The sequence below is a fragment of the Lissotriton vulgaris genome, chromosome 3_1 (assembly GCF_964263255.1).
Source record: "Lissotriton vulgaris chromosome 3_1, aLisVul1.2, whole genome shotgun sequence".
Classification (NCBI taxonomy): domain Eukaryota; kingdom Metazoa; phylum Chordata; class Amphibia; order Caudata; family Salamandridae; genus Lissotriton; species Lissotriton vulgaris.
This window is the reverse complement of record NC_141689.1, coordinates 1,080,553,040-1,080,576,032: the sequence shown is the minus strand read 5'-3', so window position 1 is coordinate 1,080,576,032 and position 22,993 is coordinate 1,080,553,040. Positions and strand designations below refer to the sequence as shown.

Below are 22,993 nucleotides of genomic sequence, written 5' to 3'. Positions count from 1 at the left end.
TTTGGCAATATTTCGAATTCCCTTGTGTGTAGTGTACTTTATGACCCCCACATGGTCATACTGGGGGCAAACTGCTTGTGTACCCCTGGGGAGGGGGGTCTAGGAAGACTGGTAAGTCCCTTTTGGGGTTGGCAGGTGGGCTATGCCAGAGTGAATACCTGCGCCTCTTTCTTTTGCCCAAAATGCCTGGTGTCCTGGTGTACAGTGGGGTTTCAGCACTCCTGGGGCAGATTTGGGGCCACCTCCCCAATTGGGACAAACTTCCTATCTACCCTCAGGGTGACCGAAAAACTGTCTGCATTGTTGTTGGACTGGGGACACGGCCATAGTGGTCAGTATGTATGTGTGTGTGCGTTGCAGAGAGGTGTAAAAAAGGGTGTGGCCTCATTACACCTAACTGCAATACAGCCCACTGGCGCATACTGGAGGTTCCAGGTGGGCTTGTTGGCCCCCAGGGACCCCCAGTATGCAAGGGGAATTAGTTTCCCCTCTGAACACGCGCCCGGGGGCTGCGTTGCAGAGAGGTGTAAAAACAAAAATGGGGCAGGGTAGAAACACCCCCTAGGGCTGCTCAGGTGGTCCCACAAAGATATTAACATTTTTAAACGTTATCCGCTAATAGAATTAGTATTTAGAAAATCTTGGAAAATTATTGAAAAAAACCAAAGGTTTCACGCCTGATATAGTTAGGAATTAGCATTTAGAAAACCTTGGAAAGTTATTGAAAAAAAACATAGGTTTCAGGCCTTATATAGTTAGGAATTAGCATATAAAAAACCTTTGAAATTCACTGAAAAAAACATAGGTTTCAGGCCTTATATAGTTAGGAATTAGCATTTAAAAAAACCATTGAAATTGCTCCTATATAGTTAGTTGTACTAACTATATTTCGCGCACCCGCAATCCACTGCTGATGATGTCACATATTACAGTTACAACAAGGGGTGGTGAGGGACAGAGTCTCTGAATTAAGCAGAAAGCTCTCACCCAGTCAAGAGATCAGGGCTAGATCCAACACCGTTTTTTAGCTCACTGCACCATCCCAGTTTCAGAACCTGGCTGTATGTCACATATTACATCATTCATGACATGGTCAGTGACATCACTGATGACATCTCAAATGACATCAATAATTAATTCCCCAACTTACAACTTGCCAGGGTGCGCGTTTGCACAATGGTGAAGGAAGTGGGCGGGGCATGAGATGATATGTCTGCAAACACGCCCTGGGGCGCGTTTTAAGTTGGGGAATTAATTCCTGGGGGCCCCACAAGCAGGCTTAGGGGTCAGGGTGTTTCTACTCTGACCCCTTTTCGTGTTTTGCGCATTTGTTTTTCTCTTTTCTTGTGCCTCGGTTCTATCGAGGCACCAGATGGCTGCCAACATCTCCTGGTTTGGAGTGTTGACAGCCAATTAGCTTAAAGCTCGTGGTCAGTAGGGTACGCGGATTCTGCACGGCCCTAGATATCACTATTTTTAAAATGTGATTTTCTCAGCAACTACTGAACGGATTTACACCATTTAACAAAAAGAGTTCTTTCTGAACCAAGGGCTACCTTTTTGCCAAATTTGGTTTTGGAGTTCGGGCTGTTTGCACACTTGGCATGTCAGGCCACCCCCCCCCCCCCCACCCCCCCACCTACCGTGTACCACTGTGCAAAAGCGCCCCCTGGCGCTTTGTAAATTGGGGGATTCATTCTCCTTGAGCACCTGAGGGTCCCTTGGGGCCAACTAGCCCACCAGGTACCTCCAGTATGCACCAGGGAGCTGCGTTGCAGAGAGGTGTTCAGAAGCCACGGCCCTTTTTACACCTCTCTGCAACGTTGCTCCTTGGCGCATACTGGAGGTATCTGGTGGGCTAGTTGGCCCCCAGGGAGCCCCAGTATTCAAGGGGAATTAATTCTCCCACCTACAACGAGCCAAGGGGTGCGTCTGCTGAGTGCTGCACTTAGGGGGCATGGCCTCCGCCGTAATGCCGGCTTATTTATTTATTTCTAGGCGGGGTGTGTGGCCCCCCTCTTTTTAAATTATTTGGGGCCTTGGGGACCCCATCCCAGGGCCTGCTTTAAAAAAAATAAACAGGAAGGCGGCCAAGCCGCACCCCTCCCTAGGCCAATTTCAGCCTCGGGGACCCCATCTCTCAGGGCATGGCCACATTTAGATTTTTTTTTTAATACTTTTTAAAGAAGGGGTCCTGCGTAGACCCCCTCCTAAGGCCTCAAGTGGCCCCGGGGACCCCATCCCCCGGGGTTGGGCCTCATATAAAAAATGTTTTTTTTATATTTATTGATGGAGGGGGGTCACGTGGCACCCCTCCTAGGCCAATCATGGCCCCGGGGACCCCATCCCTCGGGGCCTTTCCTCACTGTTGGGAACCGTGGGGGGAGCCCCAATGCCCCCACGGTCCCGCTTGGCTCCCTGCCTACTGCGAGAGCCAGCATTGCTTCTCCACGAGGGAAGCTGCTAACATGCAGCTCCCCTTGTGGAAAAGCAATGTGGTTTGGATTTTGTAAGGGAGAGCAGGAAACCTGCTCTCGCTTACAAAATCTAAACCACAAATTGCTATGACAGAGCGGGAGCTGCACGGCTCCCGCCCTATCATAGCAAACAGCAGTGTCCTGGGGATGGGCACCCCAGGACACTGCAGGAGCCGGCCCTGAGGGGTGGCGGTCTCCAGGTCCATCAAGGGCTCAAAAGCACCTGGGAGGTGGTGGTCTCGGGGCTCGGGTCAGTAATGGACCCCTGAATTTACATGCTTAGTGCCCCGGGGAGGTGGCGGTCCCCGGGGCATGTGGGGGGGCTTGAGCCCCCAGACAGGTTACTTTATATTCATTTTAAAGCCCCGGGGTGGCGGTTCCCGTGGCAGAGGGGCCATATGACACTCTCAAATATTTAATAAAAGCCCTAGGTGTTGGTGGTCCCAGGGGCTTGGGTGAGCCTTGGAGGCCCACCACACATTTAAAAATTAGCCCCGGGGTGGTGGTCCCCAGGGCTGGGGGGGGGGGGGCTCAGTGCTCACGGAAACTCATAAATCAACCCCCGGGGAGGTGAAGGTGTGGAGGTATTGGGGCCCCCCACACATTTTTTCAGTGCCCTCCCGTGGCCAATTTCGGACCGGGGACCCCATCCCCCAGGGCATGGCCACATTTTGATTTTTTTAATACTTTTTAAAGGAGGCGGCTGCATAGATCCCATCCTAAGGCCTCAAGTGGGCCCGAGGCTGGTCCTCATTAAAAAATTAAAAAAAATATTTATTGATGGAGGGGGCCACTCATGGCCCCGGGGACCCCATCCCCCGGGGCCCGGCCTTATCGTTGGGGGCTGTGGGGGGATCCCCAATCCTCTCACGGTCATGCTGGCTCCCCGCCTCCTACATGAGCCAGCACTGCTTCTCCACAAGGGAAGCTGCTTACATGCAGCTCCCCTTGTGGAAAAGCAATGTGGTTTGGATTTTGTAAGGGAGAGCAGGAAACCTGCTCTCGCATAGAAAATCCAAACCACAGTTTGCTATGAAAGGGCGGGAGCCGCAGACTCCCACCCACCCTGTCATAGCAAACAGCAGTGTCCCGGGGTGGGCCCCTTGGGACACTGCAGGAGCCGGCCCTGAGGCGTGGCGGTCACCAGGTCCATCAAGGGTTCCAAAGCCCCTGGGAGGTGGTGGTCCCTGGGGCTCGGGGGTCTGTAACGGACCCCCAAATTCACATCTTTAGAGCCCCTGGGAGGTGGTGGTCCCCGGGGCATGTGGGGGGCTTGAGCCCCCCACACAGGTTACTTTATATTCATTTTAAAGCCCCGGAGGTGGCGGTCCCCGTGGCAGTGGGGGCCGTGTGACCCCCGCAAAAAAATAATAAAAGCCCCAGGGGTTGGCATCCATGGGGCTTGGGGGAGCCTTGGCGGCCCCCTGACATTTCTTTCAGTGCCCCCGGGTTCTGGCCTACCCGGGGGCTTCAATACAACAAAGTGCGGGAGCCCGCGCATAGTTTTTGTTTTTTTCGTCCGGATTTGCTTACCCAGCGCGAATTCTGACAATTATTTTTTTTTAATGCTTTTTTTGGCCCTTGGGGTCCTTATGGGAACCCCTGAGCAGGCCTAGGGGGTCAGGATGTTTCTACCCTGCCCCCTTTTCTTCATTTTAGACTTTATTTTACTGTTTTCTTGTGACTCGGTTCTACGGAGTCATAAGATGGCTGCCAACACTTCCTGGTTTGGAGTGTTGACAGCCAATTTGAATAAAGCTTGTGGTCGGGAGGGTGCGCAGATCCACTGTGCCTCTAGATATCAATATTTGTATTTTTGTAATCTCTCAGTAACTACTGAACGGATTTACACCATTTTTAAAAAGATCGCTTTCTGAACCAAGCGCTACCTTTTTAGCAAATTTGGTGTAATTCCGTTCAGCAATTCGGGCTGTAGCCTTGGCTAAAGTTTTCTACAGAAAATTGATTTTTTGACTCTTATTTTTTGAATTTCTCAAAAATTATTGAACGGATTTACACCATTTAAAAAAAAGGTTGCTTTCTGAAAACAATCGCTACCTTTATGCAAAATTTGGTGTAATTCCGTTCAGTAGTGCGGGCTGTAGCCCTGGCTAAAGTTTCCAATGGAAATTAAGATGGAGAAAATACTTTTTGAGACTCCACTTTTTTCTTAGCCCCCACTTGACGGATCATCCCCAGACTTTCAGGATAGGAGCTGACCTGGACAGACTTTTTGTTTGGGAGAATTTCGCAACGATATGTCAAACAACGCCAAAGTTATTAGCAAATCAAAAAATGCTCTTCCTATGGACACTAGGTTCTAAATATAACTACCTACTGGCGTCTTTTTGCCCTCAGGGGCATATTGGGGATAATCACCAGGGGGGCAGACAATTTGTCACCACATTCTTTTGAGTGGGGGCATAGACATGCCGATGGTGGGCTGCCCCCAGTGCTATATTTTCCTTTTATAATATTGCCTGGTGTCTAGAGGGCTTTCTGCCCCCGCAGTAGTGCAGCTTGGGGGTAATCACCCCATCCATCCTGGGGGGTGGGCAGAAAGACTGCCTTGTTGTTGCGGTGGGGGCATGGCCATTCTCATGGTGTACAACTTCACCCCTATATTTTATAAATAAAATATTTCCTTTGTGTCTAGTGAGCTTTCTACCCCTACAGGGGGAGGGGAGGGGAAAATCCCCACCCTCTGTGTTCTGGGGAAGGGAGGGCAGAAAGACTGATTCCATGTTTATTTGGGGTGGGCCATGGCAATGGACTATATTTGTTTAAAAAAATTATCTAGTGTCTAGTGGGCTTCTGGGAGTAGGTAGATTGGGGGTATTCACACCCATACATTCCCCAGTGGAACATCAGGCTGCCTGCCTTTTTTGTTATGTGGGTGCATGGCCATCCCCATTGTGGACAGTCCCTACCGCTATATAGTTCTTGATAAAATAACCTGTTGTCTATTTGTGGATAATTATCCCCTTCTACCACCAAGGGGGCAAAAGGAGAGTTGCCATATATATTAGGGCTGGGGGCATGGCCATGTCCTAATAAGCAGCCCTCCCTATATTTTTATTTTTAAACACCCTTGGTGTCTAATGGGCCTTCTGAAGATCAAGGGTAAGTGCACCCATGCACCTCTCAGGTAGCACAGAAAGACTTCTCTTTTTTGGTGGGGGCATAGCCATGCTCATTGTGAACAGCCCCCAATGCTGTATTTTTATTTGAAATAACAACCTGGTGTCTAGTAGGCCTTCTGTCCCCCAGCAAGGATGGGGGGGGGGAGATTGGGGGTAATCACCCTCATCAACATACACAGGAAGAGCAGACGTAACTGCTTTTTTTGGGTGGGGTCATGTGGGCAGGCCATTGTGGGCAGCGTCCACCTCTATAATTTTATTTTAATAATAACCTGGTGTCTAGTGTGCTTTCTGCCCCCTCAGTGATGCAGATTGGGGATAATCATCCCCGTTCACCCCCTGGGGGGGCAGCAAGAATATTATATGCTTGGGTAGGGACATGGCCATGGCCTGGCGGCCAACCCTATATTTTTATAGAAAACAAATCCCTGGTGTCTGGACTTTCTGCCCCCCGCGAGGCCGATCTGGAGTAATTACCCCTATATGCCACAGAGGGGGTGGGTGGGCAGAAAAACTGAACATTTGGAGGGGGTTAGGGGTGCACAAGCCCTTGCCTAAAGGTCCATTCCCCCATCCCTGGTGTCTATTTGTTGGATCGCTGCTTTAGGATCCCTCGCCTGTAGTAACCTCCAAGCAGAGACCACTGGGCAAAGGTATCATTGGAAAGGGGAGTTTCTCCCTTACCACAGGAGAAGAAGTGCCTGAGGGGGGCTGAGGTATTGCCCCTAGCCCTGATTCAGTGAAAGTAAAATGAGACCATGGGTTTGTTTTACTTTGACTTTTCGAAGTAAGGTCAATGTGCCCTGCATGCTTATCATCATTACAAACATAAAAAACACAAAGCTCAGGCTGCTCAGTAAGCTCTTCACGAGCAGCCAGAGCTACAGAAGAAGGAAAAGAAACACTCTAGTGCTGACCACCCATGGGGCTTTTCCAACCCCCCCCCAGTGTCAGCCAGTGGCCCACAGCCGCATTGGGGAGAGGGGGTGGGTGTTGATTATTGGCCAACACCCACACACAAAGGTTTAACTTGAAAATAAATATTAAAATAGTTTCAAATATTAATGAAAACTAATTTTATATATTTATTTTAAATGTAGAACAAAATTAAAACAGTTATTAAGCACTTTAACCTGATTTTGAAATAAATATTTAATTAATGGAAATATATTAAAATAAAATCTTAAACTATATTCCCCTAAAGAAAACAGATTATGCTTTAATAATTATTAAAAGTGATCAATGTAAATGATTAAAATTAGTTTAGTTCTGTTTCAGTAAACATTATTGCTCCATTCATTGTTAAATTCAAAATAGGATATTTAAATATTTTAACATTTAATAATAAATATGTAAAAATGTTATATATATTTTAATGTTAAATTATATATATATTTATATGTTTAACTATTTTTAAAATGTTAATATAATTTAACATAATATTATTTCCTTTGGGGTTTTAGTTTAATTCCCTTTCTCCAATATTTTCTATGAGGGGCGTTGCAGTACCTTTAAGTGGCCACATGTGGTGCTGGACTTACTACTGTTTTGAAAAAAGATTTGTTAGGAGTAACTTATAGTTGGATCATGGGAATAGCCAAAATTTGTAAACTTACTCAATAGTGTATATCACTCAGGGCCCAATTCACAAAGGTAAACTTAGACCAGAAGTCTAAGTTTAGACCTGATCTTTAAGAGCCCAATTCACAATGGTAAACTTAGACTTCAGCTATAAGTCTACTTTTGTGATTTGGGTTTTAGACTTCAGGTCTAAATTGACTTTTATGAATTGGGCCCTTAGACTTCAGGTCTAAACTTAGTCTTCAGATCTAAGTTTACCTTTGTGAATTGGGCACTCAGAAATGTATGTTACTTTTTTTAATCAGACCCATTATGTCCTAATTTTTGCTTACAAAAAGATCCCAATCAAAGTTAGAAGTTAATAACAGAAAATGTACACCCAAAGGGGCCACAGAAGAGGGACGAGCTACTTAAGGAACAACACACCGCCTTGAATATGTCAGGAGCTGAGTACCAAGAAGCAACAATCATTACTCGCTAAGAACTTTGTCAAGGATTTGGAACATTTAAGCTTTGTGACACTAAAGGGGTGCTTCCCGGGAGACCAGCCCCCGGCGGCAACATATCACAGTGCAAAGTCAAGCACGCTGATAGATTACACTTTTGTATCTTTATCATTCTTCAGTATGATCACAGGCTTCCAGGTAGGGACCCAAGATCAAAGTGACCATCTGCCACAGGAAATCTCTACAAGAATATCTAGAGCACGACCAGATCAGTCTGTTGAGGACCCTGAGTCCATATACACGGACAGCTTCAGGAGGATTACATTCAAAACCAATCATCCAGAAGAACTACTGGCCTCAGCAAAGTCAGTATGGGAACAATGGGAAGAGACTGACATAAATGTGATAACGCACTGGGAACAATTCATTAAAACACTAGGAGTAATGCACATGGCAAGCGCTCTTCCAGCTTCAATGACAACTAGTTTATTAGTCCATTGAGAGAACCCTTTTTCTATTACTAAAACTCCAAATCTCCGCAAGCTTAAGAAAGCAATAAATAAAACATTACGCAGGCTTCGGCGTAAAGGGCAGGATCCTATCATACAAAGGGAGTTATTGCAACTAAAAGTGAAAAAGAAAAAAACAATCTGGCAGGCAAAAAGGGAATCGGATGAAAACCTGTTGGCTAGACTATTATACGGCTCAAAGTCAAACAACAGCGCAAGATTTTGGCTCACAATAAATCGCCTAGCCAACCCGAATGTTCAAATAATTAATGAACACCTGACAGAGGAAGCTTGGGCCTACCACCTGCTCCATAATTTTAATTCAGTACAGAAGCAGAGCTCCTGCAATATCCTTGAGGCATCCCCTTTCAATCTAAATGTCCCACCAGAAAACGATCATCTTTCATTCACAACTCTCCAGATTAAGAACAGAATAGCGAAAGGCAAGCGGGAGGGCGCCCTAGGCCCCAACTGGATTCCACCAATCCTATTAAAAAAGGACGCAGAATACTGGGCTTCTATATTCCTTCCGCTGTATGGCGAAATTGCAGGAGAAGACATCATCTCAGACTTCTGGAGGGGGTCAATCATATCCCCAATATACAAGAAAGTTGACAAGAACTCAGCAAATAGCTACAGGCTTGTGGCTTTAATTGATATTGAAGCGAAATATTATGCTGGCCTCCTTCTGGAAGATCTTATTGCCTGGACCGACGCACAATCAAATATACTGATCAACCAAACAAACTTTTGCAAGGGTATGGGAACAACTACAACTATACTTGCCCTGTCCCTAGTGGTAGATGGGGCCAAATTAGTAAACTCCCCTCTATTCATGTATTTTATCGACTATTTGTCAGCGTTCAATAAAATCGACAGGAGCAAACTTTCGCACAAACTCAAGGATAAGAAAATACCATCTGCTCCTAAACCAGTTAATACTTCTTCACACAAACACGTGGGTCCAAGTTAAGCTAGGAGATGAAAAGTTCCTGTCCAGGAAAATCCCAACAACTATGGAGCTCAAACAGGGGTGCGCCCTGGCACTGACGCTTTTCAACTTGTTTATGTCAAGGATTTGGAACATTTAACAGATGGGAGGCCTCCTACTCTCCAACTTCCTGTATGCAGATGACCTTGTGCTGGTTAGTCGAACCCCCATTGACCTACAACCCTTATCAGACACAACCAGTCAATATTCAGCAACCAATGTTCTAACCATCAACCATGACAAAACGAAGGTAATGAGGATACATCCAAAAAAGGAACCTCCAATTACTGCTAGCATTTGGCAGACTCATCAATAGGAGTAGTCATCCAATACTTAGGAGTGATAATATATAATAAAGGCACATTCAACTTACAAAAAGAAGCCATCAAAAGAAGAGGCAACTCTATTGCAGTAGCCATAAAATCTATTAAACATAAAACTGCCGGCCCAAGCCTTATACCACTGCTACAAGTCTGGCAAGCAAAGCTCATTCCGGCAATCACTTATGGGAGCGAGTGCCTGAGGGGAACAAACACGGCTATTCTAGATAACACTGTCTCAAGAGCGGCCAGAATGATATTTAATCTACCTAAGTATGTCTCACCAGCCCAAATAAGGCTAGAATTCAGCCTAAAAAGCCACATACGTTCTCGAGGACCGGTTTGAAGGGCTGATTTGCAGCTGCACAACGTCTCATAGTGAAGTGCGCATATTAGAGGTGTATGGTGTTTAAGTACAGAACAGTTCGAAGCGAGGATACTAGACTTGAGTGCAGTCCAACGCATGTGGGATGGAATTATCACCACATGACAAATCACCACCATTGACTGTAAAGCCTTGAAAAATTTGTGGGACGATTTCTCAGTCTTTGTGACAAAACACGTGTTAGCTGTTTAAGAACATTATGAAATAACTGAAAGAAAAGAATAAAAGACAGAGAAGATTTTAAAAAACAGTGTTGATAATTTGTGTAGACTTGCATTGTTATTCAACATTACTTTACAGACCTGTGCTGAGGATTTTGCTAATTTCTGTGTTGGCTTTGGCCACAATTTTTGATGGAGGTTGGTGGTTCTCCTCACCTTACAGCACCCTAGCTAGATACTGGACAGAACGGATATATCTGCGATTGTTCCTAAGTGGCTCCGTCAGACCTAGCACTATACCACTGATCTATAGAACTAAAGCCAAGAAATAGCCCGCAAAGGAGCTTATGTCAAGAGCTGGTACAGGATTAAAAAGGCCGAAGCAGGAACACTGAACTCCCATTTATGGAACAAAATACAGCTGAAGAGGAATTGCACAGCTATGAGCTATTTGACAGCATCAATAGATCATCTGGACTTGAGGACCTCTGGCCGGCCCATGGACTTATCATTGTTTTACACAAATTGTAAATAAGACAGTGAAAAGACTATCCCTAGTAGAAGATAAGGTGGCACTCACAGAAAGAGCCCAAGGATGGTTTGTTGTGCACAGCTACTCTAAATACTCTCCGCAACCTTACCTAGGCGTGGGTTTCAAAAGGAGGAAGAATAAAAAAAATACTTTCATTTTCGATTGGGCATTTTACCATCATTGCCGCACCTTCCCCCTTGGAAACGATCTTTGGGTCAGACAATATGCTGCTTATGTAAGGAAGTCAATGTGTAGGCAAGGGGATAAGAACTTATAGACAAGCTGTGAAGGCATGCCTCGGAGGTGGAGATGTTCAGCTAGTGTGCTGCTTTGTTCAATTAATGAAAGCATCAGGGGCAAAAGCTCTGTCATCAAGTGAACGGTATGCTTTCTCACTGCATCCAAAAGATTCTTAAAGTGTCACTTTACAGCGAATATAACATATTCAGGTCTCCCCCCACCGGATGACACATGCTCCAGCATAACCGTCGACAGTAATCCGCCATTGCCGCTGTTTATAAATCAACTGATCATCGTACAGGTACCCTCCCACTGAGACCTGAGCATTGTCTTTTTTAAACTTTTTGTCTTCTTGATCATTACCCCCTTCCCAAACGTTTTAGGTTCCAAAAAAGGACAGTAACAGTAAATCACTCGGTAAACTGTTTGTATACTGAAAGGGTTAAAGATGTTACCAATTTACAGTACTTGACAACAATTACTGATTACTGCTCCATTCATGTTAGCTCAATGAACAAATGTTTTTTTTTTAATTTGTCCTAAATTATGAACTGCTGCTACATCTTTTTCATGCTTAAATTTTAAAGGTTTTAATTGACCAAACAATAAACTATTACTTACACCCGAGGGGGCGATATTTCTTTATATTTTAAATGTGACATTTATACCTTAAGAGTAGAGGTGCATCTGAGGCCATTCGTGAGTGTCTAGATGCCGGTGGGAGAGTAGCATTAGTAATGCTCGACCTATTGGCAGCATTTGTCATGGTCCCGCACTCACTGCTGGTCGCCCGGCTCACTGACATTGGTCTCTCAGTCACTACCTGGGGCTGGCTGAGGTCCTTCCTTGAAGGGCGGGTTCAACAGGTCTGGCTGCCGCCGGCCGCTTCAGTCCCGCAGCCAGTCACCACAGGTGTCCCTCAGGGGTCTTCCCTTAGCCCCCTTCTTTTTAATATCTACGTTACTCCTCTGGTCTATCTGGCCGAGGACTTGGGGGCTAAGGTGATAGCCTACGCAGACGACACCCAGCTCCTCTTTACCTGGTTAAGGGAGGAGGATTCTGTATCCTTTGTTCAGCACTGCTTGTCTTCGGTTTTTGAGTGGCTTGCGCCACTCAACTCAAATGTAAGGAAGACAAGTCAGAGATCCCCCTTCATGGTAATTTTCCTCCTGGCTTCAGAGACACGATCTGACCTCCTGGGTTCCCCTTACCAATTTCCAAAGGAAAACTCGCAAAGATCCTGGGAGTGTGGTTTGAGGATAACCTTTCCATTTCACCATGGTAAAGAAGCTCTGAGGCAGCTGCTTTGACCTCCTTAAAAGATTAAGGAGCTTTCTTCCTCTCCTCCCTAGGCCTGCTAAAGAAACAGTGATCCATGCCTTGATCCTTTCCTGATTGGACTACGCCAACGCTTTGTCTGTGGGCATCCCAGGATAGTCTTTGAACAGACTCCAGGACATTAAGAATGCAGCCTCTAGGCTTCTTCTAGGAATTTCCAAGAGGAGTAGCGTGTACGAATATTTCCGCTCGCTCCACTGGCTTCCCTGGTTATGAGCCTTTGAGCCCTCCATGGTCATGGTCCTGCCTATTTGCAGAAGCAGTTTTCTTTCTATGTCCCGCTGAGACAACTACGCTCATCAGCTCTTCTCTTAGCTAAAGTGTCCCGCTTCATTCACCACAAGATGGGCGGCTGCTCCCTGGCCGTCAAGGCTGCCCAGGCTTGGAATGCCCTTCTGTTTCCATTGCGCAATACCCAAGACCCGTTAGCCTGACAGTTAGGTGACTCCTCTTGGACTCGCGCAGGGACACCTCGGAGTAGTTGTGTGCGTTATAAGAGTATAAAACATAACATAACGCAGTTAGCATGTATGCATCCAACTAGACCACTAAACATTGGTTAACTGTTTTGGATATAGCAGACTAGTAATAATGACTTAGAACTGTATAAATAAAGTATGGCTTATTCATAAAATAGCATTTGCTACTGCTATAATTGTGTAAAGGTGTTTTTCCAGTATAAAAAAATGTGTAGCACAGTATTTCTAATTTGATATTTCTTTTTCCAAAATGTGTTTCTCTAAATAATAAATGTGAGGTAGCCCTGAGGAAGTAATTGTCTGAAAGGATTTAAAAGCCTCTCTCTAACCTGAAAAAATAATGCAGTTGCATTGGGATACTTTAGAGTAGTTACTTGTAATACAACAAAAATCATTTATTTTTCTAGACAACTGGTAAATCTAGAAATAGTATTTTCCTATGTCCAAGAGTCCTACAGTGCAAGTAAAAGAAAGATGGGAGAAGGAGAAAGGAAGAACTTCTAAGTGTTCCCTAAGTAAAAGCTGCTTTTTTGTCAATAAGGAGAATTAAAATAAAATGATATGTCTTTACTGCCTCCTTGCATAAGGGAGCTCAGAGTGTGTGGGGTTTGCAAGGTTGGAGAATCACAAGAAGGGTGCTCGGTATGCAGTAGGACTACTATCTTCTAAAAAGAAGTTTGTAATCATAAAAAATGGTCCCTTTGGCTCTGCTCAATAGAATTGGAGTTACTTTGTGTTATGGTTGTCCTTTCTGGGATGTAGCTGCCTATGCATCTAGCCAGAAAATCATATAATTCAAGTAGTGCTGAAAAGTAGCAGGATTGCACCGGATCCTGTTCCAGCAGCTATTTCCCAGATGCACCTGGGATCTTGCAAACCCAGGGAAACATGCTGAATTTGCCCAGGTGTCATTTTCTGTCACCGGGACATAATACAGCAGCACCCTTACATTGTGTGCATTCTATTCAGTGCAGTAGCAGCAGGCAGGAGGGAGCTTTCTTATTTTCACCTCCAGCCAGGCACAAACAACAAGGGCCAACTTAAAAGGCCATCAGCCCTTCTTTTGTTCAAGTATCATCTTGGCTGTGAATTATCTAGAGTCTGATACATAGATGGCATCTCTTTGTACTGTCTGACACCTGGTTGATCTCTGCTTCACATTGCTTCTGATCACAGCGTTATCTTGCAATCCGCTATCGCTATGTGCTGCTCTTTCAAAACCTGGTTGTATCTGCTTTTACCGTTATCACTCCCTAGTATGTGTTGCTTTAGTTTGCGCAGTCGTGCTGTATCTCTTTTTATGGCCTTACATGCAGGTTCTTGGACAACGATATGTAGATTTCTCAGTGTAGCTTTTGTTATCTTCAAATGCTACACATTGACAGGAGTTGCACTTTGTCTCCACATATGCCAAACACCGATTCTGCACTTTGACTGATACACGCATGGCACACACGAGCAGTTTGCTGGACCACTGCAAACTCTCTGGTAGAGGACTGTCGATGTTCAGGTTACTTATCCATTATTTAATCACCAGTTGTGGCATCCTTTCCAGCTAGGGTACCCGCCTGTGACTATGCCATACACGGAGCTTAGTATTACATGCCTTTATTTGTCTACGTGTAACCGTGAGCTCAACATTCCAAACCTGCATTCACTTCACTACGGTGTACCACCTACGTCCCAGTTCTACGGAGTTCATCAGGAGACAAAAGAATTCCATTATTGCTAACTCACAAGACAGTACACAACCTATGAACTGGAAGAAACAAAATGATTTCAGTATCAAAAACAGTAACCCTCTTACCTATCAACATAAAATACAAATCTGTGATCTGTATATTACACAGTGTGCTTTGTAGCAGGCATAATAACTCTCTCCGCTATATTATGAGTCAAAAGTGAGATTGTACAAAACACAGAACTCTTCCATAACTGTATTAACCACCAGAATAATCTTACCGCTATTTTAATCCCCTCAAAACTGCTGAGCACACAAAGACTTCTACAGTAGATTGCTTAACCCTGCAAGATATTTTAAAATGCATCCCTTTGTGAACAATTATTAGGCAACATTAGATTTACTGTCAAATTTGTCCTTGTTGCAAATTTTGTTACAGCAGACTTTATTTCGAATAAATGTTTAAGATAACTGTCAGACTCTACTTTGCAAGCTCCACCCCTCATTACTCCCCCTGTTTTCTCTGCCATACCTTGATCCCCAATTTATGTGGCAACAGAATAATGTTTTCTCAATTTCAGTACTATAATCTAGGATTAAGGATGTATTGGGCTACTTTCCACATGAGAATCAATAGGACAGGGAAAGCTCTATTTACATTAAATGAGTCAATGAGGTAGGATTTAGAAACGTCTGAAGTAATGTCTCTTAAATGTCAACCTCTTGTCCCAGAGACTCCTAGAAAGTTAGACAGGTGTTTTAATCATCAGTCATTCACAACTGGCCTATTTGTCAGTTGTTTAGGCTTTTGCAGAATTAAAATCTCTCAAGAGGTAGCTTTCTTTACAGAGCTTCAACAAATTTTCCTATTCTTGTAAGGGTGGGACAAACAGTGGGGCCCTCAGGATATATTCACCTTTCCTGTACTGTGATGTTTGATTGCTTTCACAATGAAGTAATTTTCTATTGGTGGGACTCATTGTTTGCTATCTAGGCATATGTATACATCTTTATTTGATCTGCTTTTGCTTTTGAATGCACATTTCTAAATATGTCAATTTACATGAGAAAAACAATAAAACTGAACAAACAACTGATGTGTTTATTTTTTTGATTAGGAGTAAATTCCAATTCCGTTGGTGCCATGGACAACAGAAAATTTCAAATTATACATATACAGAATACAAAATTACCAGACACCAAGTGTGGTATTAAAAGTAAGTAAAAAAATTAAGTCTATGGCTTACCCATTTCATACATTACAGAATGTTTGTGCTTTCAGGATAATTAGGATTGCCACCTTTCACAAAGAAAAGTACTAGCCATTTGTTTCTGTTTTAAGATTCTGCAAAGACTGGGGCATGATACAAAAGAGTCCATATTCACTGTTAACATGACCTTTCTGTCTTTGTTCACCTTAATTTTCAGTGAGCAATCATTAGTACCAAATCTCAGGAAGGTAGTCGGCTGGATTGTTTTGTTCAAGAAAATAATTTCCCTAGGTATAATGCATACTCAAAGTACATCTTCTTTGCCATGAATCTGCCAACATTTTGTTTCCCAAATGCTTTTCTCATCACCATTTTCATTCCAATACTCATATCCTTGGCTGGCCAAGTTTTGACTAAATTCATTTGAATAAATCAGCCTGTTAGTGGTCATTATAGTCTCCTGGCTTTATTGTCGATTTTGTGAAACATAAAAGACTGAAGGATGTGACCTATAAGGAAATGCCTTTAAGAAATGTAGCTGACTATTAGGAGGAAGAGCTACATAATATTCTGATTGTGTATCATTGTATATTTCCCTAGGATAGCATGTTTTATGTATTTAATAGTGTGCATCATAATGATAACAATACATTTCTTTGTAATTGACCAAATTCAGATAAGGATCTTCATCGTTTCAAGTGCATATGTCTGTAAATCAGACAACATTCAATTTATAGTCTCTGTATCTTAGTCATCTGAAACAGAAACAGGAATGACGATATCATTCATTGAAACCTTCAAAACATATGGGGATTGCAGTGTCTCAGTTGGTCCCACTATTTAATAGAGAACCTTCTCCTAAGCTTTGCCCTCTGCACACAATACCCTCTCAAGTTTTCAGCATAGAGATTTCCTCTAGCTCTGTGGGATGAAAGATGTGGCTGCAGTTCATCAACTACATGTTGTGCAATTCTTCTTTCTAGAACATAACGTCCATTTAGTAGCAGTAGAACAGTGATCACTTTTGCTAGCCCTAATGGGTGGTCTATAAAATGGTTCAAAAGCTTGCTTGTTGTGGATCTTTTCATGAACTAAATCCCCTACTTTAGGGATCCATTTGTCAGCAATGGTCACAGCCTTCTCTTCACTGGTGGTGGCTTCAGAATGTTTCACATTAGACAGCTTGGTCTCTGACCAGTTGGATACTCTTTAACACATTCAAACATTTTTCCAGGTCAAGTTTTTCTTCATCTGCCACCTTCCCAAGATTACCTAGGCCAGGCACATACTTAAAAACTCTGAAGAGATCCTCATATGGAGTGTATCCCCTCGATACTCATCTAGGAGAGTTATTTAGTGCTCCCTGGACTCCATACAGATTATGGTATCAACTAAGGCTTGAACTTAGTGCCCTAGCGGTCAAGGCTTGTTTAACCATGCTCACAATGGGTTGCCGAATTGCAGACGAACTCCCAGTACAAACATGGTATCCCTGTAAGTCTTGGAGACGAATGCAGGACCATTATCTCTGTGAAATGAATATACTATTTCCATTGCTACGATACACTGAAAACCCTTTGCCATCAATGACCCACTCACATTTCTCTGTGGCCACACCCATAGGAATCAAGAACATAAATCAGTGGCTACTAATATGTATTTTTATTGGTTAACAGAATTTATTGAGATGGTATTGTACAAATAAATTATCCTGCATGGGATGTTGGATACGGATCTATGACAGAATATCGACTACAAAAATATCGACCTACAAGAATATCGAGTCAACAATATCGAGGGCAAAAATATCGACATCCTATCTACAACATGGTAAGTACAAAAATATCGAAAAAATAATATCGTTGTAAAAAATATCGATGTTAAAAATATCGATTTTTTTTTAATATATATAAATGTAAAAGTAAGTATATAACACTAATAAATAAAATATACATATTTAAAAGTATCTAATAATGTTTAAAATTAATAAATAAAAATATATACAGTAAAGATATAATATATATGTACTGAACAATAAGTATTAATAATTAATTTACTAAAAATACCCCTTTACCCAAAAACTGAAAACTGACCCTGAACCCTAAAAATACCCCATTACCCAAGAACTGAAAACTGACCCTGAACCCTAAAAATACCCCTTTACCCATGAACTGAAAACTGACCCTGAACCCTAAAAATACCCCTTTACCCATGAACTGAAAACTGACCCTGAACCCTAAAAATACCCCTTTCCCCATGAACTGAAAACTGACCCTGAACCCTAAAAATACCCCTTTCCCCATGAACTGAAAACTGACCCTGAACCCTAAAAATACCCCTTTACCCATGAACTGAAAACTGACCCTGAACCCTAAAAATACCCCTTTACCCATGAACTGAAAACTGACCCTGAACCCTAAAAATACCCCTTTACCCAAAAACTGAAAACTGACCCTGAACCCTAAAAATACCCCTTTACCCATGAACTGAAAACTGACCCTGAACACTAAAAATACCCCTTTACCCAAAAACAGAAAACTGACCCTGAACCCTAAAAATACCCCTTTACCCAAAAACCCAAAAATGACCCTGAACCCTAAAAATACTCCTTAACCCAAAGGTAAATAATATTATTTAATTAGCAATTAATAATTAATTAACAATAACAATAAAGTAAATATATTAGCACATAAGCTGTAATTAATATAATTTAATAATTAATATCATTTTCCCCAATTAATTAATTAACAGTAACTAAAAATTATATATATAAATAAATTACTCTAATAATGTAATTAACTAACTAATATTATTTAATTACCAATTAATTACTAATTTAAAATATGTACCAAATTATATTAATTAATTAACTAATTAATATTAATTATTTGCCAATTAATTAGTTATAAATATTTAAAAACATATATTAATTAATTAATTATTATTAAATTACTCCCCACCCTATTCCCCTATAAACCCACATCCCGCTACAGAAAATATATATCAATTAATCAATTAATTATTTCCCAATTAATCAATATTAATTAGCAAATAATTATAATTAATTAATTAATCCTACTAATTATTAATCAACTTACCATAATTAAATTACTTCCCACCCTATTCCCCTATAAACCAACAACCCGCTCCGGTACTAAAACATCAAATTTCCTTATAAATTTCTATATTATTATAGAAAATGTATACACATATAATAGTAATTATTTTAAATACTTAAATTAAACATATAACACATACATAATAAAAAACTATAAAATAATACAAATATCGATATTAGTGTCATCGAAATTATTAACATCGATATATATGCTATCGATATTACTAACTTCGATATTACTTACATCGATATTAAGTATTTCGATATTACTTACCTTGGGTCGATATTCTGTCCTACGATATTCTTGCCTTCGATATTATGCTCCTTCGATATTACAGACTCGATATTATGGTAAGTCGATATTTCCAACTCGATATTTTGACTGTCTACCGTTGGATACAGGGAGGGGATTTGGCAAGGGTCTCTGTACAGTAGAGCATTTAATCTGTTGAAAAATGTTACACTTCTTGACGTAGTCTCTAGTTTCATTTACACAAACAAGGCCGCTAGTAGCATTGCTGTAGCATAGCTACAGTTGCATTAACTCCAGCATGGGAACATGCAAGTACTTCATGTGCTTCCTTGATTAGTTCTAATCTTTTCAGCTTATTAGGTATTATCCGGTCTCCCACTCCCGGTAGAGTGACTACGGGAGTCTTGTCTGAATTAAGGGTGCAGGAATAGTTAGGAGGAAATCCTGCAGGAGACTTTCTACCCTGTTCTTGGTATGGATGCCTGTTTAAATATCTGTGTTGATCTACCTTTGAGACCTGGTGAAGGCTGCTATTGCACAATTGTAAATTGCATCTTTGGCATCTAAATCAGCCACATAGTTCCCTTTAGCATGAAATCCATCATGCTGATGACTGAAAGTGTGCCTCACCAACAATAGAAGGGGGCTCCCCGTAGGGTTTCTTAGAGATATAGGCAGGCCAAGGGGGAAGAACAACTGTATAGAGAAAAATAGAAGGTACCCTGCCAAATATTTATAGAGGTCCCAGCTAGAGGATCCTACTGTGATAAAGTGAGGGGGTGGTTAGCCCAGAGGCTGAGGCTGCACAGGACAAAACTAAGTCATTCCAAACAAACTCAACAACATGTTTTGAAAAAATACATATTTTTTTATTTTTCTTTTCTTAAATATATTCAAAAGACATACATGTATAAATTAAATAGTCAGTGATATTTCGCAAAACACATAGGCAAAATTCTTTTCAGGATTAAGATCTGCCCACACTTCAAACAAACTACCACACTCATTCACACAGGGATTTTCCTAACTACGATAGAGACATTCAACTCTCATTCATCCATTCTTATAGTCCTGGCGTAGACAACAATAGATCTTAAGTAAGTTGCCTAAGACGGGGGGTTCAACCAGGAAGATGGTATTAATACGGGTCCTGATGTATTTGGAACGGGTTGCCGTATTCCTGGGACAACGTGCCGACGCGCGTTTCGGTGGAAAGCCAATATGGCCGCACCTTCGTCAGGGCCAAGGTAGTATGCTGGGCAGGGGTAAGGAGTAAAAATCTGGAAGTAAAAAGGTCATGCCTTAGTTCCGCATTTTTGATATACACACACAAAAAAGACATATTTCATCATTTCATTTTACTTGAATTTCTATCACTCTACAGAGCAATTATAAGGCGAGTTGATTCGATACATGTCAGGATGACATTTTTGACACTGTGCAGTAACAGACCACCTGAAGACACTCCCCAAGCTAGAATTCCCTGTTTCGTGGAATCCAAAGAAGGCATACAGATAGCCTTAGCCAAATGAATAGTAGAATTTATATTACAACATCGTACAACATCATACACTTTTTTTCTATAATCTCACATACTCAGTTTCATCCACCTAAGACCTCTTGTTTCAGCAAGACAGTTTTTCATTTATATTTTTAATCAACGAAGGTTGCTGATAGGAAAAGACGGGAATTTTTTCCAACAGAAGGGTAACTAGATCATATTATCTACCTAGAACAGATTATAACTATTTAGAACATGATATTATACCAGATGGTTTACTTTCATAGACGTTACCTGTTTATTTTATTGGGGACGCCTACGGAGTAAGGGCCACCTTCACCATTTTAGGAGGGAGTAAGTTCCAGTTATTACCTTAATGAAGAGGTACATTGGGTTACTATTTGCAATCAAAGGTTAATTGATCTTTCTCACATACTCATTAAGAAAATATTCATTTACCAAGGTTTAAGGAATCCACTCGTGATCCCTCCTGTAGCAGGAGTGATCCCTCCTGTAGCAGGAGTGATCCCTCCTGTAGCAGGAGGGATCACGAGTGGATTCCTTAAACCTTGGTAAATGAATATTTTCTTAATGAGTATGTGAGAAAGATCAATTAACCTTTGATTGCAAATAGTAACCCAATGTACCTCTTCATTAAGGTAATAACTGGAACTTACTCCCTCCTAAAATGGTGAAGGTGGCCCTTACTCCGTAGGCGTCCCCAATAAAATAAACAGGTAACGTCTATGAAAGTAAACCATCTGGTATAATATCATGTTCTAAATAGTTATAATCTGTTCTAGGTAGATAATATGATCTAGTTACCCTTCTGTTGGAAAAAATTCCCGTCTTTTCCTATCAGCAACCTTCGTTGATTAAAAATATAAATGAAAAACTGTCTTGCTGAAACAAGAGGTCTTAGGTGGATGAAACTGAGTATGTGAGATTATAGAAAAAAAGTGTATGATGTTGTACGATGTTGTAATATAAATTCTACTATTCATTTGGCTAAGGCTATCTGTATGCCTTCTTTGGATTCCACGAAACAGGGAATTCTAGCTTGGGGAGTGTCTTCAGGTGGTCTGTTACTGCACAGTGTCAAAAATGTCATCCTGACATGTATCGAATCAACTCGCCTTATAATTGCTCTGTAGAGTGATAGAAATTCAAGTAAAATGAAATGATGAAATATGTCTTTTTTGTGTGTGTATATCAAAAATGCGGAACTAAGGCATGACCTTTTTACTTCCAGATTTTTACTCCTTACCCCTGCCCAGCATACTACCTTGGCCCTGACGAAGGTGCGGCCATATTGGCTTTCCACCGAAACGCGCGTCGGCACGTTGTCCCAGGAATACGGCAACCCGTTCCAAATACATCAGGACCCGTATTAATACCATCTTCCTGGTTGAACCCCCCGTCTTAGGCAACTTACTTAAGATCTATTGTTGTCTACGCCAGGACTATAAGAATGGATGAATGAGAGTTGAATGTCTCTATCGTAGTTAGGAAAATCCCTGTGTGAATGAGTGTGGTAGTTTGTTTGAAGTGTGGGCAGATCTTAATCCTGAAAAGAATTTTGCCTATGTGTTTTGCGAAATATCACTGACTATTTAATTTATACATGTATGTCTTTTGAATATATTTAAGAAAAGAAAAATAAAAAAATATGTATTTTTTCAAAACATGTTGTTGAGTTTGTTTGGAATGACTTAGTTTTGTCCTGTGCAGCCTCAGCCTCTGGGCTAACCACCCCCTCACTTTATCACAGTAGGATCCTCTAGCTGGGACCTCTATAAATATTTGGCAGGGTACCTTCTATTTTTCTCTATACAGTTGAAAGTGTGCCTCACACCTACCAACCGAAGCTTATCTTGTAAGACAATTAACCTTCCCCAGAGTTGTTAATTTATAATAGACTTTCCCTTTAAATACTGGAATCCATTCAAGCCCCAGTGTTGCAAATCTGCATTGTACCCATGCAGACAGAAGGATTAATCTAACGCTATGAGTGTAGGAACAGATGGATTCGCTTTTTGTAATGCAAGTAACAGGACATGAAGTTCTGCATGTTGTGCAGTGCTGTCACATAAGATCTTAGTGTGGGTGTGCTGCAGACGTAATCCAACATTTTTCACTCCACCTTGCACTCCCGCACAGGCTGCGGAGTACTTACGTTTTGTTTCTACCGCTGGTGGAGCAGAGCTATCTGATTAGAATGCACTCTGATAAGACTCAATGGGTAAGGCTTTAGGAGTTAAAGGAATATGTTGTTCATATTGGACAAACGCCTGTGTACGAAGAGTGGGATCATACTGAAACTTTATATCCACTGCACTTAAGAAGAAGCCCACTGCACCCACCTCCGGAGTAGGATGTGCAAATTGAGAATGCTTGCCTTGATGACTGCCTCTAGTGCCGGTACCAGGGAAACCACAATAATTTTCTTTCCCTTCACCAATGGGTACTCCTTCAAGATAGCCATTTGCATTGCTGCAAGAATTGTTTTCAATGGAAGCAAAATGTGCTTCAGATGTGTAATACAAGTGAAACTTGTTTGCTATATGAACAGTCTGTCTCTCACATAGCTATAACCTGAATGGCTTGTTATGACTCACTGAACTAGG

The 22,993-nt window shown here is 41.9% G+C and overlaps 1 protein-coding gene across 1 annotated transcript in view; it reads left to right on the top strand.

Annotated features, from left to right (window-relative positions):
* The window catches only part of LOC147727440 (uncharacterized), a 104,177-nt gene that overhangs the window by 34,395 nt on the left and 46,789 nt on the right, over positions 1 to 22,993 (top strand). Inside the window, exon 7 of the mRNA XM_086963117.1 lies at positions 15,402 to 15,500. Within this exon, the coding sequence (XP_086819243.1) occupies positions 15,402 to 15,500 (99 nt within the window). The remainder of the gene's footprint in view (positions 1 to 15,401; positions 15,501 to 22,993) is intronic.